At 41.5% G+C, this 23,860-nt stretch overlaps 1 protein-coding gene across 2 annotated transcripts in view; it reads left to right on the top strand.

The window, feature by feature from the left end:
- Window positions 1-23,641, top strand: part of cnnm2b (cyclin and CBS domain divalent metal cation transport mediator 2b) — a 65,411-nt gene extending 41,770 nt beyond the window's left edge. The window contains exons 2-8 of one of the 2 annotated variants that reach the window (XM_061769797.1): window positions 9,322-9,465; window positions 11,522-11,659; window positions 12,484-12,653; window positions 14,248-14,341; window positions 14,940-14,999; window positions 19,980-20,158; window positions 22,945-23,641. In XM_061769797.1, coding sequence (XP_061625781.1) covers window positions 9,322-9,465; window positions 11,522-11,659; window positions 12,484-12,653; window positions 14,248-14,341; window positions 14,940-14,999; window positions 19,980-20,158; window positions 22,945-23,214 — 1,055 coding nt within the window. In that variant the 3' untranslated portion in view covers window positions 23,215-23,641. The remainder of the gene's footprint in view (window positions 1-9,321; window positions 9,466-11,521; window positions 11,660-12,483; window positions 12,654-14,247; window positions 14,342-14,939; window positions 15,000-19,979; window positions 20,159-22,944) is intronic. The other variant, XM_061769798.1, reaches the window with a different exon arrangement.
- The last annotated feature ends 219 nt before the right edge of the window (window positions 23,642-23,860 follow it).

The raw sequence follows: 23,860 nt of genomic DNA, 5'->3' as shown, positions 1-23,860 counted from the left end.
GAAATCGTGGATATATTTGTGGATTGTAAAACGTGAATCGCGGGTATATTTATGGATTTGAAAAACACGTGCAAATAATTTTGAGACATCTCTCGCCCCATAAGTCCCCACATAACATACACACACACACGCACACACACAAGATAGTTAACTGTTTATTAGCCATAACCGCAGCGGCACACGTTATTCAGCCAGTAGTTGACTATAGTGAACATATTTGATTGACAGGTGAAGTGCCAGCGCCGTCAGCGGTCACGCACACACAGTCTTGCAGCTCGAGGGCAGGCCTTATTTGTCATGATTTCAGAGCCTTATTTTTCATACCTGGTAATTTTTTATTCATTCAAATTTGGCAGACTTTTATAAAACACTTCTGTCGAGTGTCAAATTTACAAGAATTTCTTTGGGCCTTTTTAGTGGGTTAATGACTCTATACCAGAGGTGTCAAACTCAAATTCACAGTGGGCCAAAATAAAAAGTTGGGACAATGTCGCGGGCCAAACACAATATTCAATGAAAAATCACTACGATGTGCATGTTTCCCTTCTGTCCAGAAATTTAGCGTTAAAGTTTATCATATGACAACAAACTTTGCTTCAACACTGAATCTGGAATAAACAAACTTTAATATTATAAACAATAAACAATAAAAATCCAAACTTCAAACTATTAACAGTCCCTGCCGAGGAGTTGATAAAGGGCATTAACATAAACATTAGTAATTCAATTATGTTATATTCTTTGTTACTGCCACGTTGCTCCGCACACGACAACATCGTGGGACAAATTTGGCCCCCGGGCCTGAGTTTGACATATATGCTCTATACCTTCATGCCAAATGTTTAATATTTTTTAAGTACAATTTTGTGAACAGAGCCTGAGTCTGTTTTATTTTTATTTTTTATTTAAGATATTTTATTTATTTTTCAGCATTTCAAGGCCAATGTTGAATATTATTTGGAATTAAAAGTTAATTGTTCAAAGGATGTACTTGAATTACTATGCTCTACCATTATATCAATTGCATAAAAATGTAAAAAAACAATGGTACTACCATTTGTCGTGATAATTCTAGGGAAATTATATTGTCCTAAAAAATCAGTCAGAGTCAGAGGTCAAACGTCAGTTTGTGACAGAAAATTGAGAGTTAAGTTGACATTTTGTTTGGTAGTGTCTCCTTTTCATGTAAAACTGAACCTGTCACTCCTATACAGTATATATATATATATATATATATACATATACAGTGCATAAAGTACCAGGGGCTTCTTAACAATGTGATTATATGAAAATAGCTTAAAAATATTTGTTCTAAAGGTCTTTGCAAAGCTCTTGCTTGAAATTCATTTTGAGCCAGTGTAAAACATCCTGAATGCTGCAAATTTAAATTCCTTCCCACTGCTGTCATATTTTAGTATTGTTTAAGTGTAATGGCAAATTTTGAAATTGGATGTTAAAACCAATATTTGTTAGTAAATTTGATGGAGTCCATGCCATTAAAGTGTCTGTGTGTGTGTGTGTGTGTTTGTGTGTGTGTGTGGGGGGTTATGCATTGATCTGCTGGCCCCCTCGATTTGCAATTCCCTCCCAGCGCGATTTAGACTAATTGCATGCTCAAAGACTTATGGTGCTTGATTGCTTTAACCCAATGAGGCGCCATTTCTGTTTGTCCTCGTTAAACCTTGGTGATAAAGCAACATTCTTAAGACGTCATGGATATTGTTTGTGTGTGTACCTCTGTTAGCTTAATAATTTATTTATTTATTAATTTCTCAACCGCTTCTTACTACTGCTTCACCTTCTTTGTATCGGTCCGTTGTGGTAAAGAAGGAGCTAAGCCGAAAGGCGAAGCTCTCAATTTACCGATTGATCTACGTTCCTACCCTCACCTACGGTCACGAACTGTGAGTCGTGACCGAAAGAACAAGATCCCGGATACAAGCGGCCGAAATGAGTTTCCTCCGCAGGGTGTCCGGGCTCTCCCTTAGAGATAGGGTGAAAAGCTCGGTCAGTAGAGCCGCTGCTCCTCCACATCGAGAGGAGCCAGATGAGGTGGTTGGGGCATCTGATTCGGATGCCTCCCGGACGCCTCCCTGGTGAGGTGTTCCGGGCACGCCCCACCGGGAGGAGACCCCGGGGAAGACCCAGGACACGCTGGAGAGACTACGTCTTTCGGCTGGCCTGGGAACGCCTTGGGATCCCCCCGGAAGAGCTGGATGAAGTGGCTGGGGAGAGGGAAGTCTGGGCCTCCCTGCTAAAGCTACTGCCCCCGTGACCCGACCTCGAATAAGCGGTAAAAAATTGATGGCTGATGGATGTTTTCACCAGGAATTATTCTGTAATGGCTTCATACGTTAGTTACCCGAGTGTTTATTCAAAGCATCAACGCTGGACTGGATGCACATGGTTTTGATGTATTCAGACTGCCAGGTTCAGTGCACTGCAAATTAGTGTGCTGTCATGGTGTTGTGTGGAAGCAGAATGCTGCAGTGCAATAAAAGTCTCAGTGATGAGGCTCGACGTACTCTCTCTCTGTACAAAAGCTGCATTAGCCACAACCACTCTTAGTCATGCTCTGAGTGATGTACCTGTGGTGTCATTGAAATAAACACACAGAGATGCACACAAATTGTACACACTCACACATGCCTAGGTACACACAAACACATTTGACACCCTCCGTTATTTACACCCAGGTAGCTGCATGCAAACGACCCATTCTGAGACAATCTGATCACACAGTGGAGGCTTCGCCTTCTTCTGTTCCTTTGCTTGGTGAGAATATCGCTGGGGTGGAATGGAAACTTCATTTTGAAGGGGGCTAATATTAGCCAGGGCATGTGGAAAATTCCTTTTAAATGATCACAAGCTGAGAAAAGGCAAGAATTTGTTAGCATTATGCTTGACAGTCTTCACTGCAGTTAGTTTCTCTTTTTTTCCCCCTGGGTGGCACACAGGAGAGTCTTGGGAACACAGATGCAGAGGAAAGGGGATTAAGGCACCAAAATGATGACATTCAGGAGCGTATGACTTTCTTTGGCTGTCACTTGTTGTAGGCCTGGGTCTTTTAAGACCACTTGGACCACAGTGTCTTGTTCTTTTTGCTCAAAAATGCCCATTGTTGGCGGCACCGTGGCCGACTGGTTAGAGCGTCAGCCTCACAGTTCTGAAGACCCGGGTTCAATCCCCGGCCCCGCCTGTGTGGAGTTTGCATGTTCTCCCCGTGCCTGCGTGGGTTTTCTCCGGGCACTCCGGTTTCCTCCCACATCCCAAAAACATGCATGAATTGGAGACTCTAAATTGCCCGTAGGTGTGAATGTGAGTGCGAATGGTTGTTTGTTTGTATGTGCCCTGCGATTGGCTGGCAACCAGTTCAGGGTGTACCCCGCCTCCTGCCCGATGATAGCTGGGATAGGCTCCAGCACGCCCGCGACCCTTGTGAGGAGAAGCGGCTCAGAAAATGGATGGATTTTCTCATATCCACACAAATATTTACAAAACTAATGAAATTATTCACCGAGTCACATATAGAGTACATAGCAGGGATCTCATTTGATGTCCGTCCGGGACACAAAAGCCATGGTGAATCTGCGTCCACTCACACACAACATTGCTTACCTAGGTATGTATGCGAATGTATCGAATTAAGCGGTCTCGCTTCGCAGTTTGCAGGTCAAAATTTGCATTTTATGCATCAAAAAACACATTGAAAAGCAAAACTGCAAATCAGGTTTACCATGGAGACAGTCGAGAATGCGCTTACGTCACCGATGCGTGGACACGGAAGTGAAGTGTTCGATTAAGGAGCGGGAAGGCAGCGGTTGCAAAATGTGACACCGAATTGAGAAGAGAGAGAAAAAAGACAAATGGTGAAAATGAAAATGTGGTGGCATTTCATAGTGTAATGCAAGGAGAGTTCTTCCTTTCTCTCCCCTGAGTATGACGCCGCGTCGCGGGACCAGAGAGACAGAGGTGAAGTTAACATAGTGCAAATCAGTAAGCTTAACGTTATTCTACTTTACTAACATAAAGTTAGTCCTGCGGCCTGCGCAGCTATCTTCGGGCGGGACGCGGGGTACACCTTGAACTGGTCGCCAGCCAATCAGAAACAAATTAGCCATACGTTATTAAGTGAAAGGTCTTATTTTCTCTTTTGTATTCAAAATTGCTCATAACCAAGGAAAATATAGTTTATCCAAATAATCAATTGTTTCATAGAATTTTCAGTAGGATACTCAAGTACTAAAATATTTGTTAGCTGCAGCCCTCCATTTAACTCCCCCATTATATTGTCATATTTTTATTGTTTCATAAAATATTTACATCCGGTCGGTCCCTGTGCGATTAAGCTGCAAAAAAATTGCTCCTCAAAATTAGAAAGTTGCTCCTCAAATTAAAAAACTGATTCACAAAACTGCTCCTTAAAGAAATAAAAAACGTGTGTGTGTGTTGCTGAGGTGCTTCAGAGAATCTTTATCCACTAAGGTACGAGTCTTGTCTTGGTGCTAGCCAATCAAAAGAACACTAGGGTGGGTTATCGTTTCATAAATACAATAGGCACAAGACTCTTTTTCCAGACTTGATAAATTTTCATTGTTGTGGTAACACCCGTCGCGTTGCTCACGGCGCAGTGAGCCGCTGGCAGAATGGCTTTGACTTTGTAGGTGCCAACAACTGGGACATTTTAGGGAAGGTTAACTATTTATTCCGTTCGCAAGTCTGTGAGCTAACTAGCTAGAGTGCTACAGGCTAAGCAGCTCACTCTGGCTCACTCGATTGTTGCGACATCGTTTAAAACAGAGGTCACTAATTCGCGGTCTGCGTCAGGACCCAGAAGCGGTCCCAAACGGACCCACACCATAGCCAAAAAAGAAAGGTTATGATTCAAGACATATAGGGTGCTTCTATTTTAAGTGGCGCAACATATTTCAGGCTATACGGTAGTGATAAACTGTATCGAGCAATCACATGTGAGTTCCGCCACCCTTTCAGCCAATCAAATCTGCATCGCAGGTGGTATTTATTGAAATCAGATTGCGGACAGAGAGAGAGAGACCCTATAAGTTGAGTTAAAGATGTAGAAAGATCAGAAAATGACAGACAAAGGAAGAGAACATTTGGAACAAATGGTGCTTAAAATGGAACAGGCAGAGTCATTTTTGTTTGTACATCTCAGTGGGAAGATCCCACTGGGAGCGCTTATTAAAAATGCTTATAAAATGTGAAACGCCTTTTTTTTTGTTGAACACACACACACATAACCTCTAAAACGGTTCAGTCAAGATTTGTTAAATTAAAATATGTAAAATTGTTTGAGACTTCACTGTTGTGTCAAGATGCCAAACATCAAAGGGGAAACTCAGATTTAGCACTTTTCCCAGGTTTAGCACTTTATTTGAACACGCAACTTTCTCTTTTTATTTACCTGCTCTTATTGTGAAATGCAGCCCTACTTTTATTTTAGTAAATGAGAGAATATTACACACTTCTGCTCATATGTTTGATAACCGGGGCAGAATTTGTAAGATGTGTACAACTCTTTATTATGCTCTAATATCATTATATCAGTGGCATAGAAAAACATCAATGATACTATCGTTTATCTTGAAAGTTTTTGGGAAAATATATTGTTCTAAAAAATGTGTTATTGTGGCAGGCCTAATGTAATGTAGCGAGAGCAAGAGCAATAGATAACACAAACATATTGTACAGACAGTATAAAAGATTAAAGAGTAACAACTGTAATAAAAATCTGCAATATAGCGGGACTGTGAAGCAAGAACCGCGATGTAGCAGAGGATTACTGTATCTCTATTCCATGATAAGGTGCAAGGACTCATTGTTCCCAGGTTAGGACTCATTGTTTCCATGACACGTGCATCACGGGACTCACATAGTGTCAAGTCTAAAATGATCTATGCATCTGTAACTAATTTTCATGTAACTTGATTAATAACGGTAAATTATTAAAGTCTCATTTTAAAAAGGTCATTGATAAGTAAACATTTTAGGCCATAATAATAATAAATTCACTAATTTCATGGCAGTCTAATGCAAATGCAATCTGAACATTTCTTAAAGTTGTATGCGAAAATTCATAAACAATGATAACCTAAATTTTGCCACAGGTTGTTGATAGAACCCATTGATAGAACAAATGGTGGGGGCCCACTGAAATACACCTCTTGCATAACGGTAAACAGCTTCATAGTAACCATGTGAGTTGCACAATTTACACGAGTTGCCCTTCAAACTCTGCAGATATAAGTGCATAAGTGATCGTAATTACTCATTAAACCCATTACGCTCATGTCTTAATGCATTCATAATAATGTTAAAGACTTGCAATTGTTCTGACACAAATTCATACATATCTCAGAAATAACACCATCTATTTTGCTTTCTGCTATTGTGTGAATGCAAGTCGCTGCCACATCCTACCACTTCAGATCACAGATCCCTCAGGTGTATTGCAACAACATCACGAGCCTCCTTGCAGTGGCATTAACGGTAAAGACAGCTTGAGTGACATAGAAGGACCTTTTTTAAAAGAACCAAGAAAAAGGAACTCGTAAGACACTAACACGCGTTTGTGTTAGTTTTCATGAAAAAAAAGTTATATTAAGCAATAGGCGAAAAATCCTATATATCAAAAAGTTTAATGAGCATCTAAAGAAAACATGTTGCAAATCATGAAATATCATTTGGGACACGTAACGGGAAAAAATGTTTTGTCATTAAAAGTGGAAAAAAATATTACATTAAATCATCTTTTTTTCATACAGACAATTATTACCTTTTGAACGATAACTCAATTATTTAAATGCTCATATCAATAAAATTTATAGATTTTCAGATTGAAATTCAGTGGGGTATGTCTTTACTGTTATTGATAATATTATATGAACAAGACCTACATACATACATCGCATTGATATTTGATTAAATGTTAACTTTCATCATTAAGCTTCTAGCATAATTCTGACTGCATAATTGAGCATTCTTCTTAGCAGATTTAGTCGTTTTTTTTTAAATGAGTTGGGTTCCTGGCATGCGCACAGTTTTCTAGCATAGTTAATGTTCAATTTGGTTGAGGTCAGGGCTTTGGGAAGGCCAAAAGCTTAATACAAGTCGCCTTTTTTCATTCAAAAACCAGTTTTGACGTGTTTAGAATCAACGCCCTTTTAGAAGATCCATCTTTTTTCACATTTCAGCCATCTAGATTTGAAGTGAATTTGAATTTGGAGCAAGTCCTCCTTCCTTTTAGGTTCGGATGTTCTCAAACAACCCAGGAATCACCGAGGCACAAGCCTACCATGACCTGGAAACTGCTGGAACATCTGTGTTACTGTCCAGAGTGAAGGGAGTTAAACATCATCGTGGACTGAGAGGGTGCCGACCAAGAAAGAAGCCCCTGCTCTGAAATTGACCTTCAAACTTGACTGAAATTTGTGACTGCCATCATGGACACATGATCACATGAGACAAAGATTGAGGTATTAAGCCACAATGATAAGAAGTATGATTGGAGGAGGTTTTCATACCTAAGAACACAGTAACAACTGTCAAGCATCATGGTGGTAGCATCATACTCCACTGCACAAAGTGGATGGTATATTGGCAGGTACTAAAAGAAGTACCTTGCATTACCTGGTTTTGCCAATGGAAAGTGCCAATCGTGAGTAGAGCTGTGCCAAAATGAGTACGTAATGTACTGTGGAAAGGGGGCAGTAAACCATTGCTGGTCATTACTGCATCATTGTAACATTGCAGACGATACACAGATGGAAATGGCCACATTAAACGCACATTGTGACGCTTACTATTACTGTACTATACGATACTGGTCTTGGTAACTTGGATTAGACGGGTTTGTCTCGGAATCTATCCAAGTTGCTTTATGTTTTTACTTTGTGGTGAGCTTGGATTTATGTAGAGAGTTGCTTCTGCATTTAGTTTATTTCATCATATATATCACGTGTCACCCCTTTTTAAACCATTCCAGAGAAATAATTTAGAAAGTGTTTAAGATCATGTTCAGATCCTGAAACTACCGTGTGAATGTATTCATACCATTTTCCTTACATTTTCCTATATGATACAAGCCTTACCTGGTCTTGTTCTTGACTCAGTCAGACATTGCCTCTGTCTTGGTCTTAACTTGGTCCAAACTCCATAAAGTCTCGGGGCTCTGTTTTTATTGACAGCACATCTGTGGCAGGGCTCAAATGCCGGCGGATCCTGATTTTTGTGCAAGCGCAAGGCTCGCTGTACATGTTTGCCAATTTGGCAGATCAGTCTGGGCCAAGATGGGCACTTTGGCGCAGCGAGTGTCCTTGCAGATGCATCTGGCAGAATGACAATTTGGTGGACGAAAGTTGATCTAAACTTACACTTGCTCAGACCACGTCTAAGTCCTGGCGCAAGGTAGACTGGTCTAACACAATTTTAGTGAATTTAATCTAGGTGCAGGCAGACAGATACTGAGCTGGATGGTCACCAGCGGTTATCACCAGCTCATTCTGTATTTAATAAGGGTACCCGGATTGTCTGTAGCAGACAGAGCAGTGACAATGCTCGAGTCGTGCATGGATTGCTGCGGTTATGCATCGTCCTGAGAATGGATCCATGTCTCTGTCGAGAATAAGTGGATCCGCTTTGATTGGCGGCGGCTGAAGTCGGCTGTAAACACTCCCACTGTGGCGCAGCCCGCCCACTCTCTGATCCGCCGGCTTCTGCTGGTCTATGAAATTACCAACAGCGGTCTAACCCGTCTTTGGCGCACAGTTGCGCTTGCTTGCCATGCAGGATTTACACCGTTCACGAAAATAGAGCCCTTGGTCTTGACTTGGTCTCCGTATTTTGTCATGATGTAAAGAATTCTCCACAGTTAGAGACAGAGTACAGAGGTAGTACTATTTTGATTTGGTAAACTGACCACTTCAGACTGGTGAGTTGAGCTGAGCTGGTACTATGCAGTGGAAAGGGGGCGTAACTAATGCAGAAATCAAATGTTGCTTTGGTCACCTGCTGTGAATCGGAGTCAGAGACACTGCTGTCACACTAGCCTTTTCTCAGGTTGCATACAGTTATTGTATAGTTTTCAGTTGTCTAATTTAAACATATGCCTATCTGACATGTCAAAAGTGACTGAAAGAGGGATGTCCCAGTCCGTTTGTTCCCTTTTAAGTTCCCCCTCCCAACTCCCAGCAGAATACCATTACCCCTTGACCTGTATTGCACTCACAAACATAATATGACCCTAACTTTATAACTTCCCTTTGTGTTTGTGTTTCTGTGTGTGCATGTATGATTTGCTAGGAAAATCCCATCTGGCCATAGTTCAGAGGGTCAACAATGAGGGTGAGGGAGACCCTTTCTACGAGGTTCTCGGTATTGTCACCCTGGAGGACATTATTGAGGAAATCATCAAGTCAGAGATCCTGGACGAGACAGACTTGTACAGTAGGTTTCCCTCTTAAAGTTCATACCAGCTTAACTTTAGTTGCGGTCCAAGCTTTATGTGATATTGAAATCACAATATAGGTTGGTCCAAATATTACAAAACGATGTAAAATATATCACAACACAAGAATGCAATCTGTATGTCTGGATTAAAATGGGTCACATTGCCATGAGTAATACTGAAACCCACAGAGAATTCTGTATCAAAACCAATAGTAACTCGTAGCAGTGATAAAGTATGCCTTATATTGAGATTTATTCCCTCTTAAAGTTCACAGAACATATGCATTATGTGTTATCAATATGATTGTAACTCAGCAACAACAACAATATTGTGAACAACTGCAATCTAATGATCATTGTCATTGCATCTTGTGGCCTGCGTTGAACAGTTTTGCAAAGGTCCAGTTACAGATGTTATGACAGTTTAATGAATAAAATTGGCTTCAATTTTTCTTCGTTTCTCCCAATTTGGCTGTTGCCCCATTTAACATATCTTTGCTGTGGTTTTGACCTGCGCATGTTCGTACTGTGTTATTGTCTTAAATGTTAATTCTCTTCTTAGTTTAAAGTCATTTGTGTGCATGTTTCTTTGACATAAAGATAGCCATATGTGGGCATCAAGAATTCTTACTTTTGGCTGTAATTGATTGATTTATGAAGTTGTGCTTGCAAGTGCAAATTAAAACCAAGATATGGTGACACTATACTTGAGGAGTAAATGGAGCATGTTCCAGCAGTAAAATGGTGTTTTCAGCTTCAACAGGAAGCAGTGTCGACCAGTTACTGTGCCAAATTTTATATATTTTTAACCTATGTGTACATCTGTTTATTTATGCCACTAACACTTAGATAAGGATTTGAGAACAAATCAAAACGAAATAGAAACAAGACAAATTGTGTTTAGCATCTGCAAATGTTTATGTCAAATCCTGTCAAAGTACCACATACTTAAAATGTTAAGTGAGCCGATTGTTTTAAACTTGGCCGAACATTTGGCGCCTCCACGGCAATATGCGAGAATTCATTCTACACCCTAAGAAATGTGTTTTCAGACCACTGGTACACAATATTCCATAAAATAAAAGGCCCAGTTGGTTCAGCTGGCATTTAAGAGACCTGCACCTGAAAAATGCATGAGTGGAAGGACACCGTCACATACAGTATATAAAAATGCCCATACTCGCCATCTCAACTCTTCTAAAGCCAAGCCATGTGTTTAATTTACCAATTTCCCACCGTGGCATACCTGTTTGAAAATCTTAATGTTGTGTGTACGTTTAATGAACGGGTGACCAAATACATCAACCCCCCACCTTCCTGGGTGTGCTGTGAGGCTGACACTGACAGGAAGCATGTCACATTTCACAGTCTTAAATATAATTTGAAAATATTCTAATCATTCATGTGCATGAGCCATATGGTACATCAAACATCTCTTCACCTTATAGCTTTTTGCTCTTTCGGCTTGCAATGCACCCCAAAGACAAAACAAAAAATGCTTTGCAAGGAATTCAATCCCAAATTTACAATCAGGGTATAAAACACTCTGTGTGACACTTGACACATGCCACAAAGTGATCCTTTTTTAAACCAGTGAAATGTGCTCTTCCCACTCGAGTTTAGTGGGTGTTTTTGACTTGTTGTATCTCCTCAGGAACATTTGTTACGCATTGAAAACATGCTATATTTGGGCTGCGGCCCATGAAGTGAATAGATTCAACTTTTTATATTTCTATTACATGCTTCAGTACTGTCAAATAATATCGTGAACAGTTACACAATATTTGTTTCATTGGGGATTATGTCTGCTTATTTTTTGGTTCCATAGATATGGCTTGAAGTGATAAAGAATGTGGTCAACTAACAGCATAGCCTCTTGTAGCTCTCTGTTAGTTCTGAGAAAGACGCCATAGCTATAGTATGTTTCCACAAAAGGGAAAAAAGTTTGGGTAACTCAAGTTTCACCACCCTGTGAGCAAGGGACAACTGACTTATTCCTGTTGTAGAAGTATAATCGTGTGTCTTCTCATCAACTCTCTCTTTCTGTCTGCAGCTGACAACAAGACGAAAAAGAAAATCACCCATCGTGACAGGAAGCAGGATTTCTCGGCCTTCAAGCCTACCGACAATGAAATGAAGGTTAAAATATCACCTCAGCTTCTGCTGGCTACCCTGCGTTTCCTAGCAACAGGCAAGTGGACTACATTGCTGCTTCATTTCCCCCAGTGTGTCGTAGTGTTTCCTCACTGCAAGGAAAGTTTGCGCATACTGTATGTGTGCGCAGTATGTGCCTGTATGCGCTTTGAGTTTGGGGGCCATTGGGCGGAGAGTGGGGTGAATAGAAATGTGGTTACATTTACTTAATTGCTCTGTGACATTACTTTCGGCATTTGTAGCCTACGAGGTTTCCCACGTTTACATTTCTAGTGTAAAATTTGAAATATTTTTCCATTAGGTAAACAAGCAGCTGAATACATGACTCATATTTCTCCAACTTCAGATGGATTTTCTTTTGAACTTTGACCTTGCAGCTTTGACGTTCTTCCAAAGGCTATTAGGAAGGTTAGTTCCTGGTGGTGTAGCCAGCTGACAACCACAGCTCTACTACTGAGTTGATGTTGCTACACAGTTCCATTCCTAAAGCATCCTTTTTGTTATTATCAGAGGTTTGGTTTACTCGCTGGGCTGCAGCTTGGCCTGTTCCTAGATTTTGTCCTTGTAAGAGTGTTACTATCTTTACACCACAAAGATATAACCCAAATAAACCCACTATAAAAGAATGAGAACACTAGTTAGATCAACAGGGACGAATAGACATGAAACAGCTTTATTGTCTCACATAGTACAATGAGAACCAGACCTCCTCCAGCGCCCCCACTTTGCCTACTGCGGATACATGCACAGGTATTTCTATATAAGTGTATTTTTAAGTTGGACAGAATTTTTAATATTGTATTGTGTGTTCATTCCGTTGTTCAATTGTCATTCTCACAGCCTCGTTCTCTGTCTCTGTAGAGGTAGACCTGTTCGCACCACCACAAATGTCTGAAAAGATTCTACTGCGCTTGTTGAAGCACCCAAATGTCATCCAGGAACTGAAATACGATGAGAAGAGGAAGCGGGCGCCTGAGCACTACCTCTTCCACAGGAACAGACCTGTGGACTATTTCATCCTCATTTTGCAGGTAAGTGGGACTTGGAACACTGGGAAACCGGTTCTACCCCCAACCAGCCTCTCTCTGCCCCGTGTGGTCGCTTCTCCATTACACTTTTTCGAGGCCGAGCAGGGACAATGGCACCGCTTTTCAGAACCTCCTCCGACCTGGTTCGAAAACGCAGGCCGAGGAAGGCCGTGATGTAACTGTCATCTGATTGGCCGACAGATGTAGGCGTTTCTTTTAGCGCTATGATGCGTCACTTTCACATTCAAGGCGTCTAAAGGCTGCCGCGCACCGAGCGACGTCACTGAACCCGACTGAACTGTCACGCAGTGTGCGTGGTTTGGCGACTGTTTTCATAAGTGGCCTATCAGTCTGCCACTGGTTTTTCCCCGTCCGTCTTAACGTCACAGCAGATAAGCTTTCCCTCACGGGAAGTTTCAAGGTTTAGAGAGCTGTGCCGCCGCGCTGCATCAAGCCATATAAATGTCACAAAACAAAAGATGATTTAATTTAATGAAGAAAATGGTTTGAGTTGATGACCGAAAATAGAGGTCTGATTTTGCTAAACCAAGTTATTGACGTGTGCAGGTCAAATGCAGGTGGGAAAATTAGATGTTAAACTTCAAACTATTATGTTGTAAAACACAGGTGTCAAACTCAAGGCCTGGGGGCCAGATCTGGCCCACCGTACCATTTCATGCGGCCCACATAAGCAAATCATGTGCGTCTACGTCATGTTCTTCTGGACCAAAATTTCAAATTGTCTTCCCTTTAATAATGCATTTCAATATAAGAAAGTTATGAGTGATGCGGGCAGACGGCTGCATTTAGTGTTTGGACCATTTTCAATTGTACGAAAACCAAGCAGATGTATAAAAACGGGGACAAAATTTCGGCGAAAAATTCTCAAACAGAATCGTACGAAAACTAGGGCATACGAAAACTGAGGTTCCGCTGTATATGTCACGATGCGATTTTAACTGGACCCAGAAGCAGGCGGCGTCTGAAGAGGTTTTGTGCACAATGATTTATTGAGAAGGGATCGGAAGTGGATCCTTGAGGCGTACTGGCGGGTCGTCGAAACAGAGAGCGTGCGGCAGGTGGTGGCGTGTGTGTGTATGTATATATATATATATATATATATATATGTGTGTGTGTATATGTGTGTGTGTGTATATATATATATATTTTTTTTTATTTGTTTTTTTTTTTTTTTACTTGCTTGACAAGCAAGAAATGTAAGAGGTGCATCTCCTCCTCAAATCACCTTTGCATTACATCTTAGTCATTCATTGTTAAAGTTAGGACTTATTGTTTTTACGTTTTAATATTACCAGTGGTAAAAAACTAAATTACACTTGTGGGACAATTACACACATCTTAAAATTGCCCATAAAGCTAATCAAGGTTTTATGATTGCAACAGTTTCACCCTGAAATGGCTTCTTTCTATTTCCATAGTTTTCTATGGGAAAATTTGTTCAAAATATGATGAAAATGGCAACACAACGGTTTGTGTTTTACTGAATGCAAAAAGACAGAACCAATGTTACACACCAAAATGTTGATTTTTCTTCTTTTTTCTGTTTTGAATACATCTCTGAATCTGACTTAAACAGGGCAAAGTGGAAGTGGAGGCAGGAAAAGAGGGGATGAAGTTTGAAGCAGGACCGTTCTCCTTCTACGGGATGATGGCTCTCACTGTCTCCCCAGGTGAGCTCTCTGATTATGCGTCTTGATTATACTTTGTTGAAGTCATCAATGATTCAAGTCTTTTTTTTTGTAGCTTTAAATTCATTTGAATTGTTTCAGTTGCTTGAAAAAGATGGGAAAATGTAAGAATAAGAATGGAAGAATCTTTAGAACCTGCCGTTATTTCATCTTTATGTGAATAACCCTTATCAGCAACATTATTTTAAACAGTCTGTAGTTAGTGATCCAAGCTTTGTCAGTCAAGTTAAAAAAAAAAAAAAAAAAAAAAAAAAGCCCTCAACCCCTCTCAGTTCATTCATAAACTTCTCACTATCCCAATTTGTCACAACCACTTTGCTCGGTAGATAGGAACTGAGAGACACCTACTGGTGAAAATGGCCCTCTGCTGTGTGATTCTCAAGTCAAGCTGGATTCTTATGATTCTTTTCATTCCCCTTTCAAAGTCAGTCTCACCAATTGCAGCTGATACCCTTTAACATGTTGAATCAGAAATGCTGTTGATTTTGCCTACATGTACAGTGTACTGTATGTATGATTATGTCTTACCTTTCTTTACTTCTCTGCTCCCCTTCTTTTCTCTACTCTGCACTCCCCAAAGTACCGCTGTCCCTTTCTCGAACATTTGTCAATAGGGCCGATTCATTAGCCGGATCACCAGGTACAGTGTACTTTTCTTTCTATGCTCTTACCATCTTCACATTAAATTCTCAGCTACTTGCTAATCCTTACTTTTTTGTTTAGCACAACAATGTTCAGTAGCATGAATATTTTTCTTCTGTTTTGAGTGACTTTGCGAATGGTGATGGGTGGGATTGGTTCGTACTTGAATGCACCAAGAAAATGAAAACAGAGAAAAACAGTACAAAGAAAAAGACTAACACCCTCACCCTTTGAGCCATTATTCATTGGGGTTGAATGGTGCTGGAGACTGGAGGCCCCAGACTCCGCCCTCTCCTCCTCGCCCCTAACCTTTAACCCCCTGACTGCATAAACAAGACCTACAGCTACAGCCCCCTGCTGGACAGCACTGTGCACACATACAAAGAGCAGCACGTACACATATGTTCAGTCGCACAGACTGCACGCATGTCAAGCACAGACTGCACGCATGACTTTAAAGGACCAACCAGTATCTGGAAATGTAGTTGAGTCAATATATTTAGCTATTTTTTTCATTCCATTTGGGGCCCTGATTGCCACACTTTGATGTTAGTGTAGCTTTCATACACACACGTATTTTTGATACTTTTTCTTTTTTAAAAATAAAATACCTGACCCCTGCTGCCTTTTGAAAATAGAGTACTAATCTGCAAGACTTCACATGCCAGGTCTTTGGCCCACTGTGCTATGCCTGCACACACACACACACACGAACGCTATTTGTGCGTCTCATAGACACCGACTTATTCCAACGTGAGATTACATACATTCCAGTCAGAATAGTAGTTTAGCCAAGCTGTTTTCACTTTGTTGTGTGTGATTTTCACTAGGCTTTTTTAAGAAGTGGAAAATATAATCTGGGTTTAATTAAAAAAAATAGAAAAAGTATTTTCTATGTGGTGGCACATGCAAAATGCCTCAATGAAGCTCACCAACTCATGAAATACTCGGTACAAGTCCAAGAAGACATACTGTAGAAAGTATATTTCAATATCATCAGTGTCTTGCAACTACCTTCCCCCAATATAAATAACAATTTTAATTTGAATGCCTTAGAATGTAAACATAGTTTATCATTATATTATTATTATTATTATTATTATTATTATTATCTTTGCTGTAAAATAATAATGTTCTTTTATGCAATTGACTCACAGATCTTTTTTGTCACAATCGCGAAACAGTGTCATACACAACAATGGATTCATTTAAAAATAAATAATAATTTTATTTGTTTATTTGGACATTACTTACAGGTATGTGTAAAAAAAAAATCATGTATCTACAGTATCTCCAACTTTTTACCATCGAATCTAATTGCTGGCTTGTATGTATCTAATTAGATAGCTCGCAGCACTCGTAACTAGAAAATGCAGCCCTATGGGGGGCACAAGCCAGTGCAAACTGTAGGCGGGTCCCAAGCCCGGATAAATGCAGAGGGTTGCGTCAGGAAGGGCATCCGGCTTAAAACTTTCCCAAACAAATATGAGCGTTCATCTAAAGAATTCCATACCAGATCGGTCGTGGCCCAGGTTAACAACGTCCACCCCCTGCACCGTTAACCTGCAGCGTGCCAGTGGAAATTCAGCTACTGTGGGTCGAAGACGAAGGAGAGGTGGAAAGCGGGTTCTTAGGCAGAAAGAGAAGAGGAAAGCACAGAGTCTAGAATTGAATGTGGGGACTTTGAATGTTGGGAATATGACAGGAAAAGCTCAGGAGTTGGTTGACAGATAATTAGGAGAAAGGTTGATATATTGTGTGTCCAGGAGAACAGGTGAAAAGGCAATAAGGCTAGAAGTTGAGGGGCAGGGTTTAAATTATATTACCATGGTGTAGATGGGAAGAGAAATGGAGTAGGGGTGATTTTAAAGGAAGAGTTAGCTAAGAATGTCTTGGAGTTGAAAAGAGTATCGGATCGAGTGATGAGGCTGAAAGTTGAAATTGAGGGTGCTATAGATAATGTGATTAGCAGCTATGCCCCACAGGTAGGATGTGACCTAGAGGTGAAAGAGAAATTCTGGAAGGAGCTTGACAAAGTATTTCTGAGCATCCCAGACAGAGAGAGAGTCATGATTGGTGTAGATTGGAATGGACATGTTGGTGAAGAAAACAGGGGTGATGAAGAAGTGATGGATAAGTCCGGCATCCAGGAAAGGAACTTGGAGGGACAGAAGGTGGTAGACTTTTCAAAAAGGATGCAAATGACTGTAGTGAACACTTTTTTCCAGAAGAGGCAGGAACATAGGGTGACCTACAAGAGCGGAGATAGAAGCACGCAGCTGTATTACATTTTGTGCAGACGATGTAATCTGAAGGAGGTTACCGACTGTAAGGTAGTGGTAGGGGAGAGTGTGGCTAGCCAGCATAGGATGGTGGTGTGTAAAATTACTCTGGTGGTGGGGAGGAAGATTAAGAAGACAAAGGCAGCTTCCAGAAGACTGGACCATTACAGCCAAGGTGATCATAGAGACAGGCAGGAGAGTACTTTGTGTATCTTCTGGCAGGAAATGGGAGAAGGAGACTTGGTAGTGGAACCTCATAGTACAAGAAATCATACAAGGAAAGAGGTTAGCTAAGAAGAATTGGGACACTGAGAGGACCGAGGAGAGGCGAAAGCAATACATTGAGATGCGATGTAGGGAAAAGGTAGAGGTGGCAAAGGCCAAACAAGAGGCATATGATGACATGTATGCCAGGTTGGACACTAAAGAAGGAGAAAAGGATCTATACAGGTTGGCCAGATAGAAGGATAGAGATGTGAAAGATGTGGAGCAGGTTAGGGTGATTAAGGATAGAGATGGAAATGTGTTGACTGGTGCCAGTAGTGTGCTGGACAGATGGAAAAAAATACTTTGAGGAGTTGATGAATGAGGAAAATGAGAGAGAAAGAAGAGTAGAAGAGGCAAGTGTGGTGGACCAGGAAGTCGCAATGATTAATAAGAGGGAAGTTAGAAATGCATTAAAGAGGATGAAAAATGGAAAGGCAGTTGGTCCTGATGACATTCCTGTGGAGGTATGGAAGCATCTGGGAGAGGTGGCTGTGATGTTTTGGACCAGCTTATTTAACAGAATTCTAGCGGGCGAGAAGATGCCTGTGGAATGGAGGAAAGGTGTGATGGTTCACACTTTTAAGAACAAAGGTGATGTGCAGAGCTGTGGGAACTATAGAGGAATAAAGTTGATGAGCCACACCATGAAGTTATGGAAAAGAGTAGTGGAGGCTAGACTCAGGACAGAAGTGAGTATTTGCGAGCAACAGTAGGGTTTCATGCCTAGAAAGAGTACTACAGATGCATTATTTGCCTTGAGGATGTTGATGGAAAAGTACAGAGAAGGTCAGAAGGAGTTACATTGTGTCAGGAAGGTGTCAGGTGTGTTATGTGACAGAAGAGTCTCTGGTAGGATGAAGGGCAATGTTTATACAACAGTGGTGTGGCCAGCCATGATGTACGGATTAGAGACAGTGGCATTAATTGAAGACTCTAAATTGTCCGTAGGTGTGAATGTGAGTGCGAATGGTTGTTTGTTAATATGTGCCCTGCGATTAGCTGGCAACCAATTCAAGGTTTACCCCACCTCCTGCCCGCAGTTAGCTGGAATACGCTCCAGCATACCCGCGACCCTAGTGAGGAAAAGCGGTATAGAAAATGGATGGATGGATGAAAAACATCTGAATGATTCCCAAGACCTTTGGAAAACAATTTCATGGAATGATGAAACTAAAGTTGAACTGTATCGAAGGTGTGTGTTTTGTTACCAACGATCAAACGTGGTGGTGGTAGTGTCATCACACTGGGGACTGCTTTGCTCCTTCAGGACCTAGACGACTTGCTGTAATTGATGGAACCATGAATTCTGCTCTTGACCAGAAAAACCTGAAAGAGAATTTTCAGCCATCATTCCGTGACCTCAAACTGAAGCGAACTTGGGTTCTGCAGCAGGATAACGATCCAAAACAAACCAGCAATTCCATTTATGAATGGCCCCAAAAAAATGTTTTGAAGTGGCCTAGTCAATGTCCGGACTTGAATCTGATTGAAATGCTGTGGCATGACCTTTAAAAGGCTGTTCATGCTCGAAAACCCTCCAATTTTGCTGAATTCAAAACATTCTGCAAGGAAAAGTGGGGCAAAATATCTCCACAGAGATGTGAAAGACTCATTGCCAGTTCAAGAAAACACTTGATTTCAGTTGTTGCTGCTGAGGATGGCCCAAGCAGTTTAGGGGTTACTTTTTTTACTTTGTCTCATAGAGCCAGGTAACTTTGAAAAGTTTTTTTCTCCTTAGTAAATAGAATCACCATTTTAAAACTGCATTTCATGTTTACTTGGATTTCCTTTGTCTCATATTTACATTAGTTTGATGATCTTAAACATTAAAGTGGGGAAACTATGCAAAAAAAATAAGAATTACAGAAAGGGGCAAATGCTTTTTCATGCGCTGTATATCGGTAGGTCTATATTGTTCCCAGGTGCCCACAGCGTAAGGAGCAGCACATTGTGACAATGAAGTGTCATAATGAATCATGATACACAAAATGTTGAATTCTTCACTTTCCATTGAATTATGTCATTACTATGTTTTTGTAAAGTTCAATATTATAGAGTGCTATTTCAAAAAAACCATGACAAACACTTGTGTTGTTTTTGGGAGGCTGGAATGATTTAAAGGCTTTTCTATTCATTTCAATGGGGGAAGATAATTTGAGTTGCCAGCATGGTCACAGAACTAATTGAATTGGTATCTCAAGGCACCACTGTATGTCTTTTGGAGCAATAGTCCTGAAACCTTTCTGACACACCTTGTGTTGGCATATAGGTAAAATCGATATCACCCTGAGGGTGTTTGTTGCCTTGCTCAAGGGCACCCAATTTCATTTGTATTTGTTCAGTGGTGATCTATGACTCACTGTTAAGTGTATTATATATATTTACTGTACTGTATGTGTAATATTCATACTGTATAACTTCCCTCACAGAGAATAAATCTCCACCACGGCCGTTTGGACTGAACCACTCAGACTCTCTGAACAGGAGTGATCGAATAGATGCCATCACTCCGACTTTGGGCAGCAGCAACAATCAACTTAACTCCTTCTTGCAGATCTACGTACCTGACTACTCTGTCAGAGCGTGCTCAGACCTGTATTTTATAAAGGTGAGTAGAAGGGACGGACACTGTGACCTGTGTGCCTGTTGCTTAGTTGAAGTGACATCTGCTCGTCGAGTGCACGGTTTTCCAATAGGTAGCTCGCAAACTGCTGCTGTAACAGAGTAGTTCGCCAAAGGATCAAAGAATTTGAGTTGTGATCTGCCCATTTGTGTGCATATTGAGTACTCACATACATACATCATATTGCACTTGACGTCTGGATGCGGTTACAATATACCCCACACTAATATTGTAAAAGACACTTTCAAACAGCTTTCAAAAACAAAAGAAAAGAAAAGAAAAAGAAAAGTTTCACTGGATCGGTTTGTCGTGCCAAAATCCACCAATGAAATAGAAAAGCAACAGACAAAACAAAAAAAACACCTGAATCAGAATTTTCCTGAGTTATTATGGAAGAAAATGAAAGGCTGTAGTCCTCCTCCCCTTTTCCCTCCTTAGTTAAAGTGAATGAGCAATAAACTGTTTCCATATTTAGTTTAGTTTTATTTCTTTAAAATGGTGTGTTTTCACTTATTTCTGTATTGCACTATATTTCTTTTTAACCAAAAAAAAGGTAGGTATAATTTAATTTGGGGGCTGGAGCGAATTAATTGCATTTCCATTCATTGCAATGGGAAATATTACCTCAGGTTAAGAAAGTGTCAGGTTACAAACGGGGTCACGGAACCAGTTAAGTTTGTGTACCTGGCTACAGGACAGTGCAGGTGAAATTTCCTAAATTCCCTTTGTTTCTTGGAAAGTTATATGGGAAATTAACTATTAATATAATAAACAAACAATAAACAACCATTATGGCAATCGATAATCCATCCATCCATTTTCTGAGCCGCTTATCCTCACAAGGGTCGCGGGAGTGCTGGAGCCTATCCCAGCTATCTTCGGGCAAGAGGTGGGGTACACACTGAAGTGGTCACCAGCCAATCGCAGGGCACATATAAACAACCAACAATCCGTACTCCCATTCACACCTACGGACAATTTAGAGTCTTCAATCAACCTATCATGCATGTTTTTGGGACGTGGGAGGAAACCAGAGTACCCGGAGAAAACCCTCGCAGGCACGGGGAGAACGTGCAAACTCCACACAGGAGAAAACAGATTTGCACCCGAGTTCCTCAGAACTGTGAGGCAGATGTGATAATCAGTCGCCACCATGCTGCCGCAAATAATAAGAATAATGGCAACTGCATTCACACGTTATTTGAATAAAGTTACAATTATCATTTCTTCAGTTTGGATTAACAGTAGGTTTACCTGCTACTTCTGATGTTGTTTTTCAACACAGAAATAATACAAATCTTATTGTAATTGAACACAAAACATGTATTGTTGTAATTATATTTATTACTACCCAATCACTAGTCATGATGTGTGACATAGTGGTAATTTCCAAGTTACCATTTGTCATGAGTGAGTATGCCTGCTTGATGTGGTAATGCCAATACTTGGGTTTTCTTTTGACAATTGTGCAAATGATGCAGAGTCCTGTAGTAATTTAGAGCAGTTTGAAATTACTAATACAGTCTGGTACAGTGACCATTGTGCAAATGGCGCAGAGACTTCAAGAAATTTAAGCAATTTAAAGTGACTAGCAGTGCGATAATCTGGAACAATGTCAATTGTGCAAATGGTGCGGATACTTCTCAAGCTCATGAGTTCAACAACAGATATGCAAATAGTGTAGAGTGGCGAGACTACTATAGTGAGTGCACGAATAATGTATAATTGGCCCGACAGAGATGTGACAACAATCTCAAGACAAAATTGGCGGCATGTTACAATGGAATTCTAAGTTAACTTTTTAAGATGCTAATGACAAGAGGGAAGAAGCTGTTGGAATGTCTGCTAGTTCTAGTTTGCATTGTTCAATAGCGCCTACCTGAGGGAAGGAGCTGGAAGAGGTGGTGATCAGGATGTGGAGGGTCCAAGAGGATTTTGCATGCTCTTGTCTTAGTTCTGGCAGGGTCCAAGTTCTCAAGGGTGGGTAGGGGGGTACAGACCATTTTTTCAGCAGTCCTGATTGTCCATTGCAGTCCATTGGAGTTTGTCCTTTCTTGTGGCAGCACCAAACCAGACTGTGATGGAAGAACACAGGACTGATTCGATGACCGCTCTGTAGAACTGCCTCAGCAGCTCCTGTGGCAGGCCGTGCTTCCTCAGAAGCCGCAGGAAGTACATCCTCTGCTGGTCCCTTTTAAGGATGGAGTTGATGTTGGTCGATACGCACACTCGTCACCGTCTTTGATGAGGCCGATGGCTGTGGTGTCGTCTGCAAACTTCAGGAGTTGAGGTGCAGTCGTTCGTGTAGAGAGAGAAGAGCAGCGGAGAGAGGACACAACCTTGGGGCGCCCCAGTGCTGATGGTGCATGTGGATGAGGTGGTGTCCCCCAGCCTCACCTGCTGTGTCTTGCCCATCAGGAATCTGTAAATTCACTGGCAGATGGCAGGCGAGACGCTGAACTGGAGAAGCTTGGAGGAAAGAAGTTCAGGAATTATTATCGTTAAAAGTGCTAAAAAAACGCATACAAGCTTCCACATCAAATCTGCCACGTGTAAATCCAATGCGTTATTTCCTGGTATCGATACAATCGATTGATTACCTATTAAAATGATTTAAATCGAAATATTAGGCATTAGTAACCAAACCACTTTAACCTGACCTGTCTGTATATTTTATTTTTAGATGGATGTGGATGGATGTGTGTACATATATGTCAATCCCAACCTTGCTCTGACATGTGACCTGTTGGCGCTCTCCTCCTGTTGCCTAGGTAACGCGGCAGCAGTACCAGAACGCTGTGATGGCGTCGCGCATGGACAAGACGCCGCAGTCCACGGACAGCGAGTTCACCAAGATCGAGCTGACGCCGAATGAACTCCGCGATGGTGTGGAGACCCCCACCGTGGTCACCAGCACAGCCACCACCGCGCCAGCTGTGACTGTAGCTTTGGCCAATGAGGCGTCCCACCTTCTCAACCAGCAGCACAATTGCGTAGGCATGAGCAGGAGCAACCACAGCGCGCACGAGGGGCCCATCTAGCCCCCCGCCCAGCACGGCGGAGACCCAGACCCTCCACCTTCCTGTCTGACGGACACACGGTGCAGCGGTGTAGCTAGAGATGAGGGAACATGAGGGAGCGTGGGCGGGCGGAGTGAGGATGCTGCACCCACTCAGTCAGTTCGTAAAGCCCCCCGATGGAAGGGCGGTGGGGGGAGGTGCGTGCTGAACACCGCCCACCTGTCAGCAGGCCTGCTCTACTACACCTTCTTAAGATGGTGCTGTGACTGAGCTTCCTTTTGGGACAATTTGACACTTTCATAGCGGTACCTTGGACAAGAGGACAACAGACTGCATGCAAACCTGCCCCTAGCCTCTCCTGTGCCACCAAGCACACACACACACACACACACACACGCACACACTACAAGTCGCTGTCATTTCCACTCAGGCCAAAGACCTTGGTCCCCCCCCCCTTTTTTTTTTTTTTTTTTTTACACTGGACAAACACACACTCCCTCCCAAACATCCCACTTTTTGCATCATTCAGGGAAACTCAGTGGACATTTGATCCCATCAACATGGACTCCAGAGAGGAATGGTTTGGCAAAGACTGCACCAAAAACCGCTTTGAGAGAAACCATTACATCACAAACCAAGAATGTTTTCCTGTATTTATTTATTTTAT

This window comes from Phyllopteryx taeniolatus, chromosome 4, assembly GCF_024500385.1.
Source record: "Phyllopteryx taeniolatus isolate TA_2022b chromosome 4, UOR_Ptae_1.2, whole genome shotgun sequence".
In the NCBI taxonomy this organism is placed as follows: domain Eukaryota; kingdom Metazoa; phylum Chordata; class Actinopteri; order Syngnathiformes; family Syngnathidae; genus Phyllopteryx; species Phyllopteryx taeniolatus.
This window is presented reverse-complemented; position numbering and strand designations above follow the sequence as displayed.